Source organism: Molothrus aeneus, chromosome 2, assembly GCF_037042795.1.
Source record: "Molothrus aeneus isolate 106 chromosome 2, BPBGC_Maene_1.0, whole genome shotgun sequence".
Taxonomy (NCBI): Eukaryota; Metazoa; Chordata; class Aves; order Passeriformes; family Icteridae; genus Molothrus; species Molothrus aeneus.
This window is the reverse complement of record NC_089647.1, coordinates 18,901,593-18,925,981: the sequence shown is the minus strand read 5'-3', so window position 1 is coordinate 18,925,981 and position 24,389 is coordinate 18,901,593. Positions and strand designations below refer to the sequence as shown.

Genomic DNA, 24,389 nt, shown 5'->3' with positions numbered 1-24,389 from the left:
ACCCACCCAATAAAGCCAATATAAATGTTGCAAAACCCCATAAATGCAGTAAATCTGCATGAGACATAAAACCTGTGGAAACTCAGTTTCTCACAGAATTTTGATTCTGCCCTTGCTTTCATCCTCTGTTGAACTTTGGGACTTGTAACAACATTGTAAATATAAACATATCTATAAATGTACATACAGGTGTGTTCCCCAAATATATTTAACAGTCCTTTTTTTAATGCCTCACCAACACGTATGTTTGAGAACAAAGTATGCTTAGATTCAAAATTTTAAGGTAACTCTACATTAAAAGTTCTAAGAAGAGCTACTCCTGGAAAAAAAAAAATCTCGCTGAAACATTTGCTGAAATAGTTAAATGTATGTATTATTGCAAACATAAGAAAAAGGAGCATTTATCCTCGCTTTTAAATTAGTTCAACAACCGATCACTTACAAGTCCTTCAGTGTTTTTGAACACTGTGTGTTTCACTTGCACTTAGTGCATATGGCTACAGCCAGGAGCAAACGTACCCCTGGCAAAGCTGGTCTCCCACAGGCTTTTAGCGATAAGGAGGACGCCCTCAGCCCCCGGCGTCAGCTGACTAAGGGGAAGGGACGGGGCAAACGAAAGCGCTCCCTCCGTCTCCTCCCGCCCTCGCCGGGCCGCGGCCCTGCCCACCCCAACGGGGTTTTTGCCCTTCAAAAAAATCAAGATGTTTCGTAATCAACAAAGCGGTGGAAGAGTCACTCTGTCAACGCTTCCCCTTTTATTGGAGCCGGCATCTTCCCCTGGCAGCCATTTTAAGCGGCCCCGAACGCCACGCTGTGCGTGCGGGGAAACGCGATCCAAAATACCGCGGCTCCGGAGCTCAGGCGGGCATGGGATATATGTCCTGCTAATCACTTTAAAAAGACACGAAACACCACCAAAAACAAGTCTTATCGCAGCGCAACTCCCGCGGGCTGCTGCGGAGTACCGGGGGCGGGGGGGAAGCGCGGCTGCCCGTGAAGGCGGCCCCGCCCCCCGCGCCAGAAGCGTAGCCAATCAGCGGTGCGAGAGCCCCCCCCCCACCCCCATCCTCCGCCGCCCGCCCGCTGCGGCTCTGCTCGAGCTGCCGCTGTGCCGGGCCGCGCCACCGCCGCCGCTCCGCCATGTGGGTGCTGGCCGCTTCCGTGCTGCTCGGTGCCCTGCGCGCAGGTGAGTGCCCGCCGCGCCCGCCCTCCTGCCTTTCTCTCCCCTTCCTTCGTCGTCCCGACTGCTCCGACCGCGGCCGCAGCGATCGCCCCGAGGCGCATCCCGTGCAGTCCCGGCGCGAGTACCGCGGCGGTGTCTCTGGCGAGGCCGCCGGAGTGCGAGGCGGGTGCGAGGGAAGGGCTGAGCCGCCCTTCGAGCGCGGGAAGGGGAGGCTAGGCTGGCGGTGGCGGCGGACGGGGGCCGGTCCCGGGGCCAGCGGGGCGGAGCGGCCGCCGCCCGTCCTCTGCCGCTCGGTGAGGGGACATGCGGCGCTCCTGCCCGGAACTCCCGGCTGTTCCTGCTGGCAGTCGGCGCGTGTGGGACCGCGGGTCCGCAGTGGCAGGTCGCCATCCTTTGAGAAGGAGCGGGGACACACACACACGCCCGCAACACACGCTGTTATCCTGCCCCCGCCGCTCCCCGCATTGTCCCCGGCGCCGGCGGTGGGCTGCTCCCCCCAGAAGTTGCGGGGGAGAGGAGAGACAACGTGCCCAGAGCTTTGCTCCTCACCTCCCTGTGCATTAGGGCAGCTCAGCTCCCTGTGCTTTCCTAAACTGGCACGCTGGTCCCCCGCTGCACAGGGTCTAGGGTTAGCGGCGTTTCTTGATCTCTAGTAGGTTTGTGTGCCATCGAAGTGCAGTTGGCATTGCACAGTCTTAAATTCTTATTTCTCTGCCTTGAGAAGAAACTCGGTGGGGGGACAGAACTAAAAAGATTTCAGCGAGGTGCAGGTGCTGTAGTGTTGTTCTGTCAGTAAGCAACACATCGAAACTTGCTTGTTTAAACCTCATGTCGAAATCCCAGTCTGGGTTCCGGGGTTAGCCGTAGACTGGTTTAAATGTCAAGTGCCCCAGCGTGGTTTGCATGAGGAGCTGAGAAGGGCCGGCTCCCATCAGGTGCAGTGACCACACTTAACCAGTTCTACCAACTGTGTGCAGCAGTTCTGAATTTGCTCTGCATGTGCAGAGCCTTTCTGTGGCAGCTTCGCAACTGCAAGTTCTTCAGAAGCCCCCACGCTGCGTAGTGTAAGGCTCTAAAATTGCCACCTTCATGTGACACCTCTAAGATGATAATCTACCAGAAAGTTGGAGGCGAAGAGCCCACCCAGTAATCCACTGCCTGCAGGATATGGTAACTGGTGGGAGAGGGTTCTCTTGGTTTCCTCTTAGCACCAGAATTGTTGGGAAGTCGGTCGTGGAAGTACCATCTGCAGGAAGCCGTGGGACTCCCTTTGGTGGGAGAGCAGCCACACAACCTCTTCCGTCTAAGCAGCCGGGTCGCAGAGGACTGAGCCCGCGAAAATGTAAATGTGCTGGCTCTGAAAAAGAAGAAAAATTCCAACAGTTATTATCATGATTTAGTGTGAAACAGATGTGAAATTTATTTCACAAAGAACCATTAAAGGTTTTAATTGTATATGTTTGATTTTTATTAGGGCATAGGTTGAGGTTTGTCTATGGCTCCTTTGTCCTGCCTTTGTTACTTTTATTAGTTTAAAAATGCAACACAATGAGTAAACCAGAGAATACTTCTTCCTCATTGTGAAATACCGTCATGCATAATATATACAGAGCCAGTTTATTTTAAGCTTTTGTTATTCAGTAGTAATCCAGGAAATAGTGTTAGAATATTAAAGCAATATTTAAAACAGGAGTGTTTTTTTTAGAATGTGATCTGAGACTCTTGATTTGAGGGGAAAAAAAATTAAAGAGCTATTGCAAATAGTGACATAACTTTTTTTTCCTCTCCTTTTTTTTTTTTTTTCTTTCTCCCCTTGCCCTTATTAAGTTTAGTCATTAAATACATATCATCATTCTGAGCTGGTTTTATACATATGAGTATAAGTAGTTTCCCTGAAGTCCCTGGAGCTATTCCAGTTCTTAAGTGTCAGTGCTTACTGACTTAAGTATTAGGGGATTGTCATATCCTTTCCCATATTTGGTTTTATCAGATGGATGTAGTAAAGCATTTTGAATTATTAATGGCTCTGGGACTTTGGGGAGCAATTACTATGAAGAAAGCTATTAAACTTTGTTATGATTTCATACAAACAAGGAAAAATAGAGAAAATAGAATATTCAAAGCCCTCATAGCTTACATCCAAGCTAGTTTAATTAACCTATTTTTTCTGGTTTCTGATGTAATTTATATACTGCTGTTACAATTTTTGATATTCTTAAGAGCTAGTGAATAAATCTTCATTTCTAATGAAATCTTGGCATAGGGCTGAGGTCTGTCTTGAAACAGTTGTCAGTCAGTACTACTGTTTTAGAACTGTGGTGCCATGTGGGAGGGAGATGGGAAATCCCAGCAATGGTAACGTAATCCTTTGAGTTGTTTATTTTTCCTCACCTGCATTGAATGTGATTGTTAGAGACATTAGTCATGGTGATTTGTAGTACAGGTAGGTGATTTTTACAAATTCTCCATTTTCCATTTTGTTGTCTATGCAGTCAAATACTAGGTAGTAATCACAGGTAGGTGATTTTTACAAATTCTCCATTTTCCATTTTGTTGTGTATGCAGTCAAATACTAGGTAGTAATCTTATTTAATATATGGTATTGCATGTGCATGTTCTCCACTGGAAAGGAAAAGAGAATTTGCAAGAAGTGATCTAAACCTATGGGTATTTGGCTCCACCTTCAGAGATAAGAGGGAACAAGTGATAAAGCTTTCTTGATTAAGCTGCCCTGCCTGCCTTTCCTCAGAAGTGTAATAATGAGACTTTCTTCCCTGTGTCCTTAATGAGATGTAAAGGGAGCTTGGGTGGAGCTGATGGCTGGACCTCAGTTTATATTGTGTGATCAGCAGCAAAAAACTGAACATCAGTGGCACAGTCTATGGTTAATGTTATCTGTATGTTTTGCAGAAACCAGACGGTATTTGCTCATGTGAAATAGAAGTGTCCAAGTAAATAAATGGCAACCCAAATTTTTTTTTCAAGTGTATGATGGGTTAACATATCTATATATTAAATTATGGTGAGAATGGCTTGAGTTTGTGTAGAATTAGAATTGTGTAGTAAGTAGAATTATAATAATGTCTTTTTTTTCATCTTCTGTTGATCCCTTAAAGCGTGATTCTCTTTTTGTGGTTTCATGGGAGAGTTTGTTTTGTTTTCCCAATTCACTTGTTGTAATTATTTCTTCTTTGTTTTTGAGTATTAAGAAATAATTCTGAATGTGTCCATTTTCATTTTTCTTTGTAGGTTCTGCCCAGTTGACGCTTTCTGGGATGAGTATTGTAGAAAAAAATGACTGTAATGAAACCGTAGTTTTACCTTGTTACGTGACTAATCTAATCCAGAACAATGAAAATGTCATGTTTGTTACATGGACAAGGCAAGGAGTTATAATTTTTTCTTATCATGGAGGAACCAAGATTGTTAATACTCATCCCTCATTTTCGTCTGCAAGACTTCTATCGCCGTCGGAATTAATCAAGGGTGTGGCCTCGCTGGTGCTTGATAGTGCGCAAGCAACTGTTGGAAATTACAGCTGTAAAGTAACAGAATCAAACAGAGAAGGAAAAATAAAAATGCAACTTATAACCAGCTCAGGTGAGTTGCCTGCTATTGTTTCAGAACCTATTGGAAGGGGAAAGCAAACAAATCTTAAGGGAAAGAGAAAATAACGAACATGGCAATGTGATCCTTTAAAGTGAAATATAAAATATGTAGCACCCAGGCCTTCTAACTTGTAAGGTAATATGGCTTATTTAGGTTTAAGTTAGAGGGGAGTGCTTCCATGGGAAAGATCTGAACACATTTTTTCATTCTGTAATAATGTCTGAGCATCATTTAGGTCCCATATAGGAAAATTTATGTTTTCCCACATATTTTTGATTATGAAGATGCTGATATATTCAGCAGTCTCATATTATTGTGTGACATATTTCTGATCAACTTCATAATACTGGAATGTATACATCCATCACAGTGTCTGCAGAGATCTTTTCTTGGAAGAATTGCTTCTTGCAACCTTTAACTCTGCTGGAAAACTACAGGTAGAACTAATAGAAATTCTGTTTTAAGAGCTCTAAAGCTCAGTCTGAAAGTAGGCAGTTTTCTAGCAAGGTTGAAAATGCTACTGCTAGATGGCAGCTTGTTGTGGTTTTCTAGCATTAAATGTCATCTTCAAAAGATGGTGTTTAAAGTGATGTTAAAATGAATGAGATTCACTAAATTAATTTCTCATCTAGTGAGCTGTTTTACTTTATCTTGCCAGTCCCAGCCCATGTTCTCCAGCACCTCAGCTGTTGGATAATGGGTTCTGCTGTACCTGTGTTGTCTGTCCAGTGCCATCTGTCCAGATGTGACAGTTTCACGGGACATAGGTGTGCCCTGTTCATCTGTTTTGCACAAGACTTCCTCTGGAGAGCTGCTCAGAAGCACTGAATATGTTGCATATATGTAGCACACGGAGCCTTACCCACGCACTCCAGAATTTTTTTTGGTTTTGCTATTAGTTTTTGCACTTTACAATAAAATATTTGTGAAGCTCAAACAGATGTTGTTTGTGTCCTCCTGCAGGCATTTGTGTAATTCTCATTTGGATCTAGTTGTTGAGTTAACCATATAACCTGCATAGCAAACGTGATCCTGAAATTGAGAAGGGCACAGCCACTGAAAGGGAAGATGCTAGAATATCATTCTTTTCTTAGAATGCTGCAAAAACAGGGAAGAGGTATACACGGTTTCTGTTTCCTTCATTCTCTTACAGCTTATTCAGACTTTTTTGACTGTTTATGCAATTCAGTGTTACTCTCCAGAAGAGGAAGCAAGGCTTGAGAATGTAGGAGAATCAAGTCCCATTTGCAAGTTTTATTTTCTTTGTGTTTATAATTAAGAAATCGGTATAACGACAACAGAGAGCAGGAAACTGATATAATTTTTCTAATTTCATTTTCTAGTTGTCAGTTGCGGCGATGAAACATCAAAGGAGAAATATGGTTAGTGAAAAACTCTTAGTTTTGAGGTTGCATTAGGTTTGAGAGTATATGCTAGAAAATGTAAAACTTAGGTTTGAGGGTGAAGGAAAACACAGTTGCTTGCTCTCTCTCTCAGTTCTTCTGCACAACTTTTTGTTGCTTGCTCCTCCTCAGTCTTCTAGAGAAACTCCTGAGACAATAAGTTAATCGAAGAAAGTTTAGTGAGTGAGTTTTGAAAAGGGTTAGTGGATAATGGAAATCCTGTACCAGTCTTCACTGTGTCATTTCTGAGCAATGAATTCATGCTGTCACTACTAGCATGTTCCAATTGATGCTTTAACAAAGATAGTCATACAAGAGGCAGCTATCCTCCATCTCTCTTAAAGAATTCCTGGATTCACCTAGGCAGTGGGTAAGAGCGTGAGCACGATTTCTGTGCAAGTGCCCTCGTCTTTGTGCACAGACACACTTTCCTGATCAGGAGAATGACTGTCAAGTTTTCTGTTTCATTTTCTTTTTCCTCTCTTCATCATCTTTCATCTTTTTTCTTGCTGCTTTTTTGCTTCTCTTCTTTCATCGTCCTTCTTGTTTCTTTTCTTCCTTGCCTTTTTCCCCTGTTTTCTTTCCCTTTACTCTTCTCTTCACTCTTCCCAGTCTGGAAGTCTCTCTTCTTAGCTTGGAACTGACTGCCCTAAATTGGCTCTCAAAACACTGCTTTATGCCAGGAATTCAGTTGATTACTATGAAGCACCAGAGTAAGGGAAGTATATTTCCAGGAAAATGCTTTCAGCAGTTCCTCTTCCTTGCATGTTGCGTGTGTCTGCAGTATTGCAAACTCTTCTGTACAGGAAATTCTTTCAGACTCCAGGACCACACATGATTCTGTGTTGCATGCTGAAGCTCCAGCAGATAGCAGGCTTCTTGGTTGCTTTCTCTTTACGCTGGATGGTGTCAGCTGGAAATGCGGCAGAGGAAGTGAAGTGGCTCTGAGTCTCTGCTTGCAGTTACTTAAATTATTTTCAGTTGCATCAAACAACATTACTGGGATTTGGCTTATCTAGGGAGCGGCCACTGTGCATTACAAGTTACTGTTCAATATTAGTTGCTTTTTCAATATTGCAAATAAAGCAAAAAGCCTTGCATTAAACAATTCAGTGAATCAACCTTGTTTTGGTGAGTGTCATGGTTTGACGCTGGCACAATGCCAGTGCCCCCATGAATAGATACTCTTCCTGGTGTCTACTGTGAGATGTGATCAGAAATAGAGCAAAGCAGGCTCCAGCTTAGAAATAAAGAAAAAAAAAACTTTATTAACTGACAACTATATGTAAAAAGAAACACACATGGAACTCAGAATGAAAACCTTCCAAAAACATTCCTCCTTCCCCCACCAAATTTCCAATACATCACAGTAGGACAAAACCTTGGATTCTCAATTCAGTTACCAGCCCTCAGATCACAAACTCTCAGTCCATTACCACCCTTTAGATAATCAATTCTCAGTTCATCAAGGACAGAGGAGTCCCTCTTGTGCCATAGGCTTCCCCTGGAAACACAGTTGAGACCTCTTGTGTTTCCATGTCACACGTGGCACCACCTGGAGATCATTTGCCATCGTGACATCTTCCTTCCATGCCCAGTGCTTTCACCACTGTGCATGGACCAGAGCTGCTTCTAGGGTTCCCCTTTTAAGGATGCTTTGTCCAGTTCCAAAAAAGCACAGTCTCTCACTTTTGGGGCACCTGTCCCCTCACAAATTCACCCCCTGGGGCTGAGGGGTCTCGAGAACAGAGATCTTCTTCCCTGAAGACGGAGGGCACCACCATCACCCTCCTCACCCACTGTCTCTGTTCACGCACTCCTTCACATCACATCACTGCACTCTCTCAGCTCCAAGCCATTGCCTCCCCCCTAAATGCAGTCTATGTGTAACAGGAAAAATAAATAATTCTGCCCATGGCTATACAAGAAAAGTCCAGCCAAAGGCCACTCCATCACCTCCTCCCAGCTAGGATTCTTCTCCACCTCTTCTGACATCTTTCACTTGCACAAACTTCCATCACACTTGCCCATTTCCTTCTATTTCATCTCTATCTCTCTTGGATCAGCATTTGTAAGGTTTCCATCATCCAAGAAAAGGGTTAAAATCTTGGACTCTGCCTGTCCAGAACTCCCATGACTGCCCTGCCGGGCACCTTCTTGCCACCCCCCCCCCCCACCTTCAAGCTTTCAAGCTCTCTCTCTCTCTCTCCCTCTTTCTCTTTCTGGGCCTTCACCTCCCTTCTCTGCCCAAGGCCCTGGCCTACCTCACCCGGCCGCATGGCTGCCCCTCTCCCGCCCAACCCTCAGGTGGGCAGGGGAGCTCTGACCTCTTTCACCCAGCAGAACCAAGAGAAAGTTTTCCTGGGAGTTCTCTGCTTTTAACCCCCTATGTTCTCAGAGGTGTATCCGTGTCCTCAGTGGCCACACCAGGTGCCAATATTCAAATCCATTGGTTTGACCACCAAACTCCAAAAAATCTCACTTCTTTTTCAAAGCAGGACAGTGAGTTATAAGTTAGAAGCAATTTCTCCATTTTCTTGCCTTCAGCTTAATGTTTGCCTTGTATTTCTGTTGTATGCGCTATATCTACCTTCTGTGACCTCTTGTGGGAGGAGGGGAGGGAAAGAGGGAAATTTGTGAACTTAGAAGCTGCCCTCAGGGTATTTAATTGGCATTTAAAATTGTGAGGTATTGCTGCATAATTACATGTTTCTGGAGCAACACAGATACAACTTCTATGTATGGAGAAAAATGCAACTAATGCATCTTAATAAAGATTAGAAATTTCTTTGGAAGCAAATGTGCAGGCAGAGGAATGGTGGAAAGTATAATGTAAGAAATGGAGACTTTGGATTCCACTGAGTGAGCCTAAATAAATATATGAGCAGAGATGCAAGAATTAACTGCATTTTCTAGTTCAGTGGAGATATTTTCAGAATTTTATGTTGGAAGGTGGCTTACAGGGTCTTAAAGCATGGCTGACTGAACAGCCTGTGGCATCCAAAATGCAGGGGGAAAAAATCTAGATGGATGATGTTGGGCGGACTTAAAATTGTTTCCCTCTCATTTGGCTAGCTCCTGTATTCCTTACCACACATCCAGATTTCTTCTGGAGTTACTGCCATTGAAAGTAGAATAGAATGGCTGAGGAGGCATCAGATCAGACCTTTCATATCTTCTCTGCTTAGCCTAAATACTGTTTTTTTTTCTGATTTACAGAGATTTTTGTCATTCCACAAGTTCAGTAGCTTGTAGTGCCACAAATTAGCACCAGCATATTCTCTGCTCCAGTGGAAGTTAAAAGTTCCAGTTTGGAAAATACTGGGATGTCTGGAAGTGCTGAAAAAGTAGGTTGTCACACAGAAAAATACAAAAGTAGAGGACGTAGGTTTCTTAGCCTATTATAATTCTTAATGCTGAATTACATATAGTATTGGGCAATCTACAGCATAGCCTAAGAGGAATGATAAATACAGAGCAAATAGGCTCAGTTTTTGTTCTCTTCCTACTATTTTTCTTTGTTTATTTACTAGGATCATGGTTCCTTCTAGTGGAGAGGGCTGTCATCATATCATTGATGTGCTTACTTGTTATTTTATGTGCAGCTCAGTTAACTGTTATTGGTAAGTATTTACTCTTTAATTCTTTGCAATTGCTGATTTGTCCTGAAATCACTTCCATGCATAAAGGCATCCATGTAAAATGAAAGGTGATACTCACATCTAAAAGATGTGTGGAAATTGATCCACATAATACAGAGATGTGGTATGTGTGAAGCTTTTCTTCACAGTTGATTCACCATGACATTATTGAATAATTAAAAAATGTTTCATTATATGGCCATAAAATCAATATGATAGAAGGATGGCGTGCTCTCTTTTTAATGTAACTCTTTTCATTAGTCTTTTAGCACTGGCTTAGTTATAATTTAACACTGACATTGGTGCTTTTGTTAAATGTTTTTAGAGGCAGTACATCAATTTACCAGTGACAGACATCCTTAGATGTTCTTTATACTCTGTCGTCCAACATCTGTGCAATGCAGAGTGTGCTTTATGGCCTGGTCTTTCAGATGGTGCAATTTGTTACCTCAGTCTTTGAGGTTTTTCAGCCTTTTTCAATTTTTAGACCTCTACAAAGTAAACAAATTAAAAAAAAGAAACATTTCAGCTAAGAGCCAATTCAGTAAGAAATGGAAAGTAATTGCACTCAGAGTGATTTGTAATAATCACATACATATTCAGCTATCTATGTATAACTTCCTTTATTACTTTCTCATGAATCTCTGGAAGTGTTTGTTACTCTTCAAAGGTCTATCCATGGTCCAAGGTTGAAAAAAAAAAATATTTTATCTCTGTATTATTATATTCCTGATTTTCATATTTTATAATGGTATAGGAGCTCTGATCTGTTCAGAACTTGTCATTGCCCTGCTTTCATAGCAGAACTTACAACATTTTTAGGAAAATAATAATTTCATGGAGAAGCACTGTCATTTTATAGGAGTAATTTTAGCATGTTTGGATGTTTTTGTACCTGGGCAATTCATTGAAAAGTCTTGGCTTCTGTGGGGAAATGAGGTGTCCTATCTCTAACTTTATAAATATGGGTGTACTTATTGCTTGTTGGGATTTTTTTTTTGTGTTGGTGCATTTTTTTTTCTTTAAATTTTACTCTTTTAGGTAACCTGGGAATCCACCAATGGTACTTTATGCCTTTAATTAGGTTTTTAAATTTGGCATTATTCTTCTGTGTACTATTCGTGAATGTTTGTTTTCTTGGTTTTGTGCGTTGGAGGGTGTTGTATTGGTTTGTTTGAGGTGGGTTTTTGGGACTTTTGTTTACATGATTGGCTTTTAGAATTTAAGTTCCTTTGGGGACAGAGGTGATGTGATGTGTCTGAGCTCACACAGTGTCATAAAGAAGAGAATGAAACCTGGAATTTCTAATCCCTCTCTTGACATCCACCCGAGTAACAAATTTACTGTAACATTTAAATATCAGCAGTGCATCTACCTGAATTAACCTGTACCATGTCCCAGAGTTATTCTTATAACATATCAGCTGAATTGCATGAAAGGAGAAAGTAAGAATTTGACTAGAACCCTGATGCCAGGTGTCATTTTTCTGAGTAAGCCATATTAACCATATCAATTAATAAAAACAAATTAAATCTTGGGAGTGGATATGGTTGTAAAATTTTAGGAATTTGAGTTTCTTTATTTAGGGACAATCCAAGTCATAAATCTGTATTTCAGTGAGAGAATCTGTGTGTCTGATTGTTTTCCTCTCTGTCTCTTTAAGGATTAAAATATGAAATTGAATCTCAGAAGAAAGTGTGCCTTATTGTAGCACTTGTCATCTTTGCAGTTGTAGCTGGTGTAGGTGCTGCTCTCTTTATCCAAGGTAAGTGATTAAAATTGCTCTCAATTTAAGGGAATAAGAGCGGAAAAGAATGTCTTCAAATCTGTAGTATGGAAGTTAATACCACCTATTAATTGCCATCTACTAAATTTTTAAATAAAAAGAATATACAGACTACAGCAGAAACAGCATTGGAGTTGTCAGGCCCTCAAGTGATCATAGGAAGATACTGACTCAAAATTTATGTATATTTTCTATCCTACTGCCTTGGGTGAATATTAGGGACTAGAGAGTGACTTCTGGTTCATTCAGTGGGAAATTTGGTGATGCCAATGATTTATGTTTGTTGCTTTATGCGTTTATCCAGCTAACAATTTTGGTTTTACTGATTCCCACATAAATGTTTGCAGATGGCTATACTGCACAGAATCAGGCTGGTCTTGGCCTCATTGTAATCCCTGCTGTGATTTTGGTACCGCTTCAGTACGTCATGTTTGGAATTGGTGAGTATTTCTTTACTCACTAACACATGGATTGAAGCAAACTGAGCTACTCCCATAATCTACAAAATATTCTAATTTTTATAAACAGGTGCTACAATAGCATGCTGGGTTCATCACATTTATAATATTTTGAAACAAAATGTTTAGCCTGTGTTTGTTGGGCTGAGTTGCTTCACAGAAGATGTAGGAACAGTGAATTTAGGGTAGCACATCTGAGTGATTTCTGCTCACCCTTCTTGGGTTTAGGGAGTGGGTTGGATAATTGGCTGTGAGAATGTGGGTTCCATTTTTTCTAATTGTGGTTTGTTTATTATGTTTTATATATATATATATATATATATATATATATATATAATTGTATGTATACATACAGGAGCCTTGACTTGCAATGACTTGTTGACTTGTTACCATGCTGGTTGGCTGAGCTTAGAATTTAGGAGAATCTGATTTTTACCTTTATGCAATTATGCATAAAGATGTATTTGCAATTATGCAAATAGATGTATTTTACATCTCTGTAGTTAAATTTTATAATTTTTTTTCTTTTTTCCCCAGTTTTTGACAGTCTATTGCAGGCAACATTGGCTCTGATAGGTTTAAAACTTCTTGGATTTATAATTGCTGTAGTTGGTTTTGCACTGTGCGTCCCAGGTAAGCGCTTAAGTCTTCTGTGAAAGTTTGCCTTTTACTCTTGTCTACACCTGATGTTTGTTTATTTCTAACACTAAAACTTTGTGAAAATGGCTTTACTACATGGAATGTTAGCTAGTAACTTCTGTAAACGTAGTTTAGGACTACTGTGCTAATACTTTTATGTGGTGAAAGAATAATAGCCTAAAGGAAGTATTACATACATCAGTTTCATGACTGCATTCTGTGAGCATCTGCTTTAAAAAAAAAGTTAATTGTTTTAATTTTGCATGTTAGTGTTGATTTTGGGTGACTATTATTGTTATTCCTACTGGGGCCTAGGGTATTTAGAAATTAAATAATAATAATTTTCACATGTTAAGTGATTAAATCAGACATTCCTTGCTAAACTGAGTCCATTTCAATGAATACCATTAAAACACATTAAGAAGGTAAATGTAGAAACAGTAAACCTGGATTTGTTCTCAGGCTGTTGTAAGCGGGGTTGTGGCTGACACTCTGTTTCATCACTGAACAAACTGTCACTGTGGTGAGGGAACCACCACACACAGTGATGTCTCTTATCCCTGCCTCTGGCCTCCCTTTGTTGCCTCCCTGCCTTCCCCTGTGCCACCAGAGAACCCCACAGCAGAGAAAAGGGTCAATTTAGGACTAGTTGTCCTTGGCAATATATTTAGTAGGAGAATGCAAGAATGCATATTCGTGTTCCTTGTAGGCACTTTATGTTCCTGATTTATTGTTTTGTGCAGATACTCTTCATTTTAGTAATTGGTTTGGGGATTTAAGACCTATTTCTCCTTGAAGTGATTTCTAAAGATTTGTTCAATCTGGGTGAAATGACAGCCCTTTCAGTAGAGTTTTGATTTGAATTTTATGCTTTTTGTTTAGTATTTACGGAAGTATTTGTAAGTTCTGTAAGTTATAATAGTAAAATAAACTGATGGGAAATTTCTGGTAAAGCATTAATACAAGGATTTTTTTGAGGATGTTTTATAATGCTTGTAAATGCAAAGTGTCCCTAGTTTTTTTCAGGGTGTTCTTTGCCAATACATGCATTGTACTGTTACCTTTATCTCTGAGGAGTTCAGCTCAGTGACCCTGAACTGTCAGAAGAATCAGCTCCTCCTGGGTTGAGCTGACAGATTGTTGTAACAACAACAGTATTGTATTCTGTCATGTAATACAATTACAGGCCAAAACAGTTGGGATTGAAGATGTATCAGCTAAGCAGGATAAATCAGTAAATGCCTCTGTATCATTAAAGAATGTATACAAAAAAAGAAATATGCAGGAGTAGTTCTGGGCTAGCTTTGAAAGTGAAATTAAACATATGCCTGTCTGTATCAGGTTTATTTATTTTACTAAGCAGTTATATCTGAAAATAAGTGTTTGTGCTTTTTTTGTGTCAGTTGACACAGTTCTTTTACTGTGTTTTCCCAGCCTGTCCTCCGTTACATGGGTCTGTTCTGATTGCTGGCTCAGCTATTATGGCTATTGCAAGTTTGCTTAGTCTGGCTTACGTGTTTATTATGGGTAAGTAGCACCTAATATTCTGCATTATTTTCCTTTCAAGTAGACATAATTTATCTGAGCACAAGGTGTGATTTCATAGTTACGTAGTTTTAAAAATTACTGAGAAGTTCTCTGTATGTGTTGGCTTTGTTTCATAAAGTGTGTGGGGAATCTTGAGTTAAGAAACCCACAGTTTATCATCATAAACTGTTTCGAGATCAACACAGCCAGGTTTCTTAAGTAAGAGTGTTTCAGTTGTAGGAGGGATGTTGCTGTTTCAGTTCTGCATTTACACAGTTGGCCAGCTGGATCTTAGAATGAAGAGAGCAAAAGGGTGTAAAGGATTCTGTGGAGTGGGTTGTGGGATGGTGGTGACAAAAGCTTATCAAAACATGGATTTAAAGAAGCAAAAATCTGCCTACTGATTTGCACTAGTTAGAGGTAGGTTAAAAGAAGAGCAATTTGAAGGCACACTTTCATTTTAGTGAACCCTGGTTTTCCTCCTGCTTAATTTTAAAACCCAGGAGAAAAGAATAGCAAGGCGTTGTTTCAGAAACTGATCTGTTCATCAGATCTCAAAAAGATGAGAGATTTAAAGATGTGCTAAATAAGCAAAACCCAGGAATGCTGTGTGATTGGAATCCTGGCACACCACAGCATAACATTGCATGGACTCTACAGCTTGGGTCAGAGTGGCTTTGGTTTCAAGCTGTGCACAGGCTCTTCAAACACCTCGTTGTTGTCCACCCTCTGTGGACAGAGAACTGTGCAACTGAGGATATGTTGCTTCCAGGTTGCTGAAGTGTTTGCAGTGAGTGCAGTCACAAGTCTGCCCTGAACCATGCAGTCTCCCAGGTTAATGTGTGCACACCATGTGTGGGCATGGCCAGAAATAGACCCTGAGACAGGGAGAATCTCCAGTAGAGAAGAAATTAAGGCAGAGTGCCTAATATTTGATATCCAGGTTAAATGAAGATGAGTCAAAAATATGGCAGATGTGAATCAAGCCTTTTAATAACAACAATAAATTTATATTTTATTGACTTTGGTTTACTTTGATAAACTTGTATAGTATTCAGTGCTGTGTGCTCATGGTCTGCATAAATGTTGCATTTCTGGTTTGATTTTGCTGGCTGAAGAAGTCAAATGTGACTGTTGGGGTAGATTCTAGCATGCCAAAATAAGCACAATGAATAGTGAGTAACCTAATTCACCTTTAGAGCTGAGTGCATGAGTGGAGCAATTCAGATGCTGTATATGATAAGATTATTTGTTTCCTAAACAGAAGAGTGCTTAGAGACTCTAAGATTTCCAGATCATAGAATTAAGTACCTTTGGACAGGGAAGCTGCAATTCTGTGTGTTACAACTCTGTTGTAAGTTTTATCCGTAGACAATACCTTTTCCAAGGTAACAAGTGACAAGATGAGAGGAAATGGCCTCAAGTTGTGCTGGGGAAGGTTTAGATTGGATATTAGGAAAATTTTTTTCTTTTTTTCTCTGGAAGGGTGGTCAAAGATTGAAACAGGCTGCCCAGGACATGGTGAAATCATGGTCACTGGAAGTGATGTTTAGCCCCTTGGGGGACATGGGTTAGTGGTGGTGATGTTGCTTGGGTTGGGCTTGCTGGTTGCTTGGGCTTGATGTTCTGGGAGGTCTTCTTCAACCTTAACAATTCTATGGTTCTGTGTTTATATTTGGTTAATTGCAACATTTATTCATCTGCTTGGTCACTTTTTTGTAATTATTTTAGGTTCCAGAATGAAAGATCATCCTCGTCCGGGGGTAAGCTTAAAATTAATAAATTTGGGGTGACTAGATGGCTCAGGGGATTGTAGTGAGATACTGAACCTTTCTTCACTAGTTCGAATTCAGACCAGGTTGGTAGCAAGCAACAGTTCTGGCTGTGTAACGGATGTCTAATGTTGAGTGAGTTGGTGGTCTCCATTGTCCCTATTGAATGTGTCTGTAGTACTGTAATTGCCGCCCTGACATAGGGTTACTCTGAATGTTGTGCCCAGATGGAGTTTCCATTGCTGTCACTGAAAGGTGGTGGAAGTTTGATGTTCTTTTACAATGCACTCTTCCACCTGAATATTTAAAAGCCATTTTGCTCACCTTATTAAAAAGCTTTTTCATTAACATGAGTGTAAAACATCCAGGTGGCTTGTAAGAAAGACTTAAAAAGTTTTTTTCTGTGGTCTTGTACACCAGAAACCTTTGGTATTCCCTTCAGTTCCTGGCTATACAGATGGCATAACCTTGAACTTTTTTCTGATTTTCCTATAATGCCCCATAATTTGATGAGACCTTCTGGAAAGAAAGTGTCTGTCTTTAGGTAACACAGAACAAATTGAAAAATACCTTGTCTTTTTTCTTAAAGAAGGTTTTTCAGTTGGTAGTTTTGAATTGTAGAATAATAATATTCAAAACCGTAATTTTCACAGACTTACACAGTGCTTTTGAGTGATCCATGAATGTGAACTGCCTGATTTCTGGTGTTTTCCAGAAGCAAGGAAAGAGGCGCAGCTGTAGAATACCAGTAAAACTTCTTGCAGCAGGGGGTCTGGCAAATACTAACTCATCCCACCTCCTGGATGTCAGCCATCATTTGAGACACATTTTCAGGTCTCCAGTCTAAAGCTTGAGACTCAGCTGTCGGAGGAAGGTGGTTTCTAACAGCGAGAGCTGACTGCCATTAGGACAAGAGATTTTTAGGGTTTTTTTTTATTATTCCCTTTTGCTCATCCATTTTCATTGTAAGGAATAGTATTTCAGAGGATTAGTCTTTCTTTATGGAAGGAATATAAGTGCACAGAGCTTGAAAAAATGGAAGGAAAAGAGGTTAAGAGATGTTATAAAAATGAACTTAGAAGTGAATTGAAAGTTTGCTTCATTCAAAATGAAATCTTGCCTTTATCTAACATCCTTGTGCTGGTAGAATGGAAGTGAACAGGGCAAGAGGAGGGTGGGGTTTCTTTCCTTAACTTAGTTTTGCTTGTAAATAAACTTTGCTTGTAAATAAAAGCATACAAAATAATCCTTTGATGGGAACTCTGTTCTCTTTATGAGCTGCTCTCCTCACAAGGTGGTCTTCCATGGCAGCAAAGAATTGAGAAATAAATAGCCACAGCAGCACAGGAATGAACATCATGTTACTCTCTGAATTTGGGACAGGAATGAAATCAAAAGAAGTTTTTAAAACTTAGATGTCATTGGAAACCTCAGCTAGTACAAATATATGCTTTGCAGCTGCAGATAGGTGAGAGCTAGATACAGAGGAATTCAAGTGTTATAATTTGTGTTTGTGAACTTAGGGCTGCTAGGGAAATTCCTGGTGGAAACTGGAGTGTGTTAACATGCTGCTTGTTTCCATCAAGGGCTCTTCAGCCTATATTGCTGTGCTTTGAGGCAGTAAATAGGTTTGAAATAATTTTAAGAATACACTTTGATTCTGTGTCATCTAATGACTATGGAAAACTTAATATTGGTGAAGGGCATAATTTTGACACTGGGGCACGCTTAAAAAATTATTATTGAGATTTTCCTGAGTTGGAGGGCGAAAAGGTGTGTTTTTGAAATCTGCCATCTTAACCAAGTACTGATTTTTTTTTAGCATTTCTGTAGGTTGCATGTGTTGTTTCTGATGATTGTCTACCAGACTAAATGCACAACTGTCATGTATTTCTTTCTGAGGAGATTCTACTTGATTTGCTTGGCTACTAATTTTCTTTTCTTTTTTAGTTGTGCTGCTTTGTTACTAACCATTGATCAAATGACAGAAATTATCAGTTAGGTTTTAGAGATTAAAAGTAGTATCTGCATGGCTTCCGCTGTCACCTAGGGGTATCTAATCTGGGTAAACATTACAGTAAGGGAAAACTACTTGGAGAATGCAGCTATTGACTGATAATTTTTTTCCAGACCTTTAGTCATTAATTTGATTAACATTAAGCTTTCTTCATTTTTATAGAATCACTACTTACTGTATATGTCAATTAGAGTAATTTAACTGTGGCCAGCCAGAAATAAACATGAAGGCTTTTTATACATATATATATTTTTAAATGTTTTGCAGAAAGCTGTAGAAGAACCACTAAATGGTAGGTGATATTCAAGGTTTATCTTCTCATTAAGGGATTAATTATGGATAAAGATAGTTTTAGTTCCCACTACCACCGCACTAAGATGGCAGATCAGTGTGGCAACTTACGTGGCTCTGTGAGTCAGTAAGAGCTTGATGTCTCAATAAAAGGTTGCCTGCAGCTCCAGACTCCCTGTTTTATGCCACCATGCTTACTAGCCAGAGGCACTGTTTGACTGTTTTAGGACAAATTATCTCACTATTCTATGCTCACCCTCTTTGCTTTGCAAAATGTCCAGCTTTTAAGGGAAGAAGAGGGACCCGTATTGAAAACTGATGTTAATTGATAAAGATTTATTTGGGTGAAATACTTAATGATCACAGCAAAATCTATCCTTACCACTCTATTCTTTCTGTATTTCCTTGGGTTGGGGCAACTCTCATGGTGTTGAGAGACTGATAGCACTTAAGGTGAGGGAAATTTACAGTGAAAAAGGGATGACTTTGAATTTTTTTTTTTTTGCTATTGGCATGCTGAGTAGTAGCAAGTTCTAACCTGAATTTTAGAACTAACATGAATATTAACCTGTAAAGCATTTATTTCTGTTTCACTCATTACTAATCCATCTTCTTGACTTTTAAAGATGCAAAAGGAGTGATGTTAGAATGATGGTAAGTCTAACAGATGCTTGTTTTAATGGCTAAGCATTTGAGGGTTTTGATGTTTAGAGTAACCCAGTGCTATTTCAGTGAAATTTGGAGGACAGGTTTCAGGGCAGATGCTGTTCTTATTCAAGTAGTATTTAATTGTAAAGAAATAATACATATATCCTATATCAAACATAGGGGAAGAATGTGTGTTCCTAAACAGTGAAGAGGATGAGTCAGTGAGAGAGCTGTGCAATAGTGTGTTTGTGATCAAGTGTGGAAAGTCAAATAGCTTTATGTTTCCTTTTTGCTCGTGGAATATTTAAGATGCATGGAATGGTGGTGGGTTGTTCTATTTGGGTGTGGTTTGGGGTTTTTGGTTGTAGTTTGTTTTGGGGTTTTTGTTGGTGTTTTTGTTTGGTTTTTTGTTTTGTTTGTTTGTTTGTTTTATTGTTGTTGATATGACTAAGCTTTCTCTCTGCATTTTAATTGGTGATCCTCAGTGGATGACCACAGGAAAGTGGTTTAAAATTAACTTTCTCTCCCTCTCCCCCTCTTTAGGTGTTACTTGAATTCTCTGGGTTTTGTTAGATTGTATTCCAATCAGATTTCACTCAATGTATTATTTTTCAGATTGCTCTCATTGAAGAGCTTAAATTTTAGGCTAGATGATAAGGTTTGAAAATGAAAACAGTACTATTGAGTCTTTTCTATTCAGCAGCTGTACTTTTCATGGGAATAGGATAAAAAAAAAGCACTTGTTGATGCTGTTGTTATTTAGGTTTCTCCCTGAATACTGAGCAAGCTTGTCATGAGGTATCACTAGACCTTAGCCTCGTATTTCTGCATTAAATTACAACATTTTGCTACTTGGAAGGAAGGGTAAACTCACTCCAAATCTGTTAGCTCACTTGAAATACTTTTATATCATGCCATTTCTAGGAGGCGTGAATTGACAACAAGCAAATAAATGAGATACTAGTTAGCTGTAATTGGAAAAAGGTGTACGAGTTTTAGAAACAGGTTTCCTTGCAAATACCATGTGCTGTTCAATTTGTGTTTCTTGTGACTACTACATTTGGTTCATCCAAATATCCCATCTAATTATTTTCTAAACTAATAGGATTACACTTCTACAGTACAAAGGACAAGTGCATTGGTGTCTCATAAACACATTGGTAAATGTATACCAGTTAGTGTAATCTCAGGTGGATGGAGTGGAAGGCAGGGCCTGCTCCAGACTGGTTGCTGCTTATTCTTGACAGAGTTGAGACCAGGAAACAAGTAGATATTTGCCAGTCCATTGCATTCAGAGCAGACCAGAAGGGAGATCAGGATGGGCTCTCTGCAGTTACCTCATCCTGCTGAAAAACAAGGCAGAATTTTGCTTGGAGATCAGTTTTAAATAAGTTGCCTGGTTTTTCTTGGGTTTCATTTAGGTTATGAAAACCTACCCTCTAGTGTTGAGCTGGAGCTTCCAAAAGCACAGAGATTGTCAACTACCTATTTATTTTTAGGGTAGAGGTAGAAGTCTGTCTGGTTTTTCTGCTCTGAAAGATGGCTCCTAACCAGTGACAGAAGGTTTTACAGATGGAAGGCAAATGCTCTGACTCACACGCTGGAGGCAGTAACCTATTGAGCTTTACCTGCTTCTATGTTAACCTTCCCTGGAAAATTCACACACAGACTGAAGCAGGGATGAATCAGATGCTGAAGCTGACCAGCTTACAAAACAGCATGTGAAAGTAAACTAGCATTAGAATATATGGACAGGGTGGGTCAGGCAGCTGAGCCTGTGAGCCACTTCAGCTTATTCAAATTCACAAGTGAAAGCTCCAAAACAGTGTCCACCTTTCTTTTGTGGAGAGGCTGAAACATCACTTGCTGTTAGTAACATCTTTTTCCACTATGTGAATGCTAAATGTGCTTTCAATTTTGAAATGAAAAAAAAAATAAATCTGTAAGCTGTGACTTGCATAGCATTGCTGTTTTTCCCAAACAATATTTCTTTTTCTTTCTTTTTAAATTCCCAGAACTGCAGAGTTATGTGATGCGTATATAAAAAGTACACCGTTGTTGATACACCGTGGCCTTGAAGATGCACTACTCATCGAGAAGAAATTCAGGACTCTAGTTGTTTTGCATGTGTGGCAAAAGTGCTTTTGATATAAATGACATAATTTTATAGTCACAGCAGCTGTAGCAAGGAACATGTGTGTTTGCCCACATGTGATCTTTATTTTCTTTTGTTATGGTGTATATGGGATGGTTGAGGGTGAGACTATAAAAAGCACTATTTGCCCAGTACAGATTCTCCCTGCAGTAATCCTTAGTGGTATTATTTTCAAAAACTATCATTAGTCACTGCTTTGATAATGGGCTTGCTGAACCCAGAAATTGCAATACCATTTAGACTATTGTTTACTTTATTTGTGTGCATGGACAAAGTATGGTTTATTTGTATGATACAAGCAGGAAGTAGAGATTGTACAAATACATCTTTTCTGACATTCAGCAAATTTTTATTAAAGAAATACAAAGTTAGTCACAAAGTTGCATAAGTACAAAGTTTATTCCCAGCTCTCTTGAAATTACTAACAAAGTTCTAATTCCACGAGATGTTAGTATTCCTCTCTGTGGACAGTAGTCATGTGTGCTCTGGTGGCTGATATTTTTGTCCAGTGAGAGGGCTCTCTGTGCCTCCTCTGTATCCTTTGATGAGAAACTGCTCAGCTGTTGGAGCCTAATTCAGCACTGGAATTACAGAGCACAGGAGCTGGTAATCTTAATGCTGAATGTGGTTCTTGTGTGTGTTCATGTTGTGCAGTGTGTGGAATTGGAAGCAATTTCAGGCTTTCTTAACTCAGTGAATTTGTGAAAGTTGCAGATGCTTCATAAAAACAGAAGTTTCCTATTTAGTATATTTTTGACAGTTTAAAACCTTGTTTTCTTGAATGGAAAAGAGCTATATCGTTTCTGGCCCAGGTTTGTGTTGCTGCCATTACATCACAAATACATAAAATAAAAAATTGGAGGAGCTGATGAGGAGTGAGGAAGCTCAGTTTCTGTATATATGTAATGATATGGTTAAAAATCAGTTTACTAGGACTTGCACATTCCATGAGATTCTGCTATGTTTTACAGCTATTTTGAGAGTTGTTCCAATATAGTTGGCTGCTCTTGGACTTTGCGTATGCTTTGTAGAAATCTTGACACTGTTTCCTGTTTGTACTAAGGTACTGTATTTCAAAGGCACACACGGTTTTCTCCTTCTAACAATTTAAAACTTGGTTTGGAAAGCTGTTGCCAAACAGTCACACAATAAAATCCATGTTTTTAAAGATCCTGAGTAATTTGGCAGTTCTCAGAATTGAATGTTACAAACCAAGGTTCATATCCATTTTGTGGGTGCATGTTGCAGGGATTTGGGTCTCTGCACGTCAAACTCCGAGTCGCATTAAGAATTTAACAAAACAAAATTGAGGTGTCGTATTTTACAGTAGGTGCTGTCCTAATCGTCCCTCTCGCCAAGACTACAGGATTGAGCCATTTAAAGCAAGCTATGGGCCAGCCCTCACTGGGATCAGTGGAACTGGACACAGGGAAGAGGGTCACCCATGCGATAAAATATGGGAGAAACATGTATGGCTCTCATTTACTTTGCCAGTGGGAGTATTCACGTAAGGTTTGAGCTCTAACAGATGAATCTTTTGGTGCAGGTTTTTCTATAATCTCAGTGATACCGAACTAAAGATGGGAGATGGTTCTCCATTGCAATTCAATATAAAAATTTTTCTAATTTAGTATTGTGCAGTGCTCCCTGTTTATAACTAGTGATTCCCTCTGTCAAGTTGAAAGTCTTAGCAGCAGAGGAATAAAAAGCCAAATTACCTGGAATTCTGTTGAGGTATTCTGCCTTATAAAAACAATTATGTATAATAGCTTTATGTTAATTTCTCTAAAGCAAACTGCAGCAGAACCCCGCTGTGTCACCATGGGATCAGGCGGAGCTGTTCCTAGGAATTGTCGAAACCTGAGGAGCTCAGTGGCTGGCTGTGTGCTGCAGAATCGTGGCCCCAGAAATGGGAGAAACCCACCATCCTGTTGCATTAAGGGCTGGATTTCTTGTAGGTGGGAATTTAAAAGTGAGTGTTCAAAAAGTCATTGGTACACCTAGCCAGCCCTTTCCCACCAGTAATTTAAACCAAAGTTGTTCATAACTGTATGCTTTCCTTTGTGTGTGTACATATGTGTGTATATATAAATATATAGACATTTTAAATATCTATAGATCTATAGTCTTTACCCAAGAAACTGTTTTTATTTATGAAACATAAAATTATTTTGTAAATATTGTGCTAATATTCTTAAAAAATAAAGTCATTTTAAGTTGTTTTTGCAGGAGATTTTCTTGTTGCTAGCACATTGAACTTCTGTAGCTGCTTCCATAAATTCATAGTCATAGCTGCTCTTCTCCCTGTCTTTATGTATTCCTGGATCTACAGGAATGTTATCAGGGTTTCATAGGCTGCAGCAGATGATTTTGGGTGTGTTTCTCCTTAGAAAGGTCCAGATGGTGAAGTGAGTGTGTAGGCTGCCTTGTAATGACTTCAATTGTGCTCTCCAACATCAGCCATCAAGTGCTGTCGCCCCAGTGTGCTATGGGAGGAAATGAGGAGTAACAAGCTGCTGCTGCCACTAACTTCAGAAACAGCAGTGCAGCACCTCTCTTCAGTCTGTCTTCATAGCCCTGCAATGGTATTTCTGTGAGAAGAGGATCCCTTGTGTTACTGCTGAAGCACTGCTGGATGAGTTTTGTATTTCCTGAAGTTGTCTTTAATGTTCATTCGACTGCGGAGAGAGGGAGCTGCAAGTTGTGCCTGGTAGGCTTTCCACTCACACATCCTCTTCAGTGCAGCTAAGCTGATGGGAACAGTGGAAATTATTGGTAATTCCCTTGTTTGTTCAGGGTGACTTTTAACTGTGGCTGTTGAACTTCAGTGTCTCTACAGAAATGTTTTGTGACTTCTCTAGACACACTTTCCTCTCTAAAGGAGCCATGAACCACAATTTGAGCTATTTAAACAGAATTTTAACAGTTCTAGACTTTTCTGTGCAGGGACCCAACTGCAGCGTGAACTGCAAGCTCAGGAAAACTGGTCTTGAAGCTCAGGAAAGCTGCATGCTTGAATTTTGGGATGAGAGAAATTGTGCTCATCTAAATGTATGCGACTGGAGAATATCTCAACACAGAACCATCAGTGACGCTCAGTACCTGTGATCCAGACTGCTCCAGTCAGTTCAACCAGGAGAACCAACCCAGATGTGGGCTTCCAGTCCAGAAGCCTTCTGAAAGTGCTTGATCAGAGCTCCACAATTCAGCAGTTGCTACCGAGTTACCTGCCTAAGAGTAGAGGTGGACAGATAGCCTCT

General features: G+C 40.1%; 1 protein-coding gene across 6 annotated transcripts; it reads left to right on the top strand.

Moving 5' to 3' along the window:
* The first annotated feature begins 1,077 nt into the window (after nt 1-1,077).
* Nucleotides 1,078-23,351, top strand: CD47 (CD47 molecule). 6 transcript variants are annotated; one of them, XR_010785715.1, is made up of 12 exons: nt 1,078-1,186; nt 4,433-4,783; nt 6,136-6,174; nt 9,729-9,818; nt 11,500-11,601; nt 11,970-12,062; nt 12,618-12,713; nt 14,154-14,246; nt 15,978-16,009; nt 18,198-18,327; nt 18,953-18,980; nt 20,990-23,351. XR_010785715.1 is itself a non-coding variant. In XM_066572024.1 (12 exons), exons 1-11 carry the CDS (start codon nt 1,141-1,143, stop codon nt 18,976-18,978), a joined length of 993 nt encoding a protein of 330 aa, XP_066428121.1. In that variant the 5' UTR covers nt 1,078-1,140; the 3' UTR covers nt 18,979-18,980; nt 20,990-23,351. The 6 variants fall into 6 exon arrangements, 4 of the variants coding, with proteins under 4 accessions (XP_066428121.1, XP_066428124.1, XP_066428123.1 ...); XM_066572024.1 differs by having other exon boundaries at nt 18,303-18,327; XR_010785714.1 differs by having other exon boundaries at nt 18,198-18,980.
* The last annotated feature ends 1,038 nt before the right edge of the window (nt 23,352-24,389 follow it).

Excerpts from the sequence above, each read along its gene's own strand:
- CD47 (XM_066572024.1), top strand. The coding sequence starts at position 1,141 with ATGTGGGTGCTGGCCGCTTCCGTGCTGCTCGGTGCCCTGCGCGCAG. Across the intron at positions 4,784-6,135 it reads GCAACTTATAACCAGCTCAG|TTGTCAGTTGCGGCGATGAA; the intron begins GTGAGTTGCCTG and ends TTCATTTTCTAG. Across the intron at positions 11,602-11,969 it reads TGCTGCTCTCTTTATCCAAG|ATGGCTATACTGCACAGAAT; the intron begins GTAAGTGATTAA and ends AAATGTTTGCAG.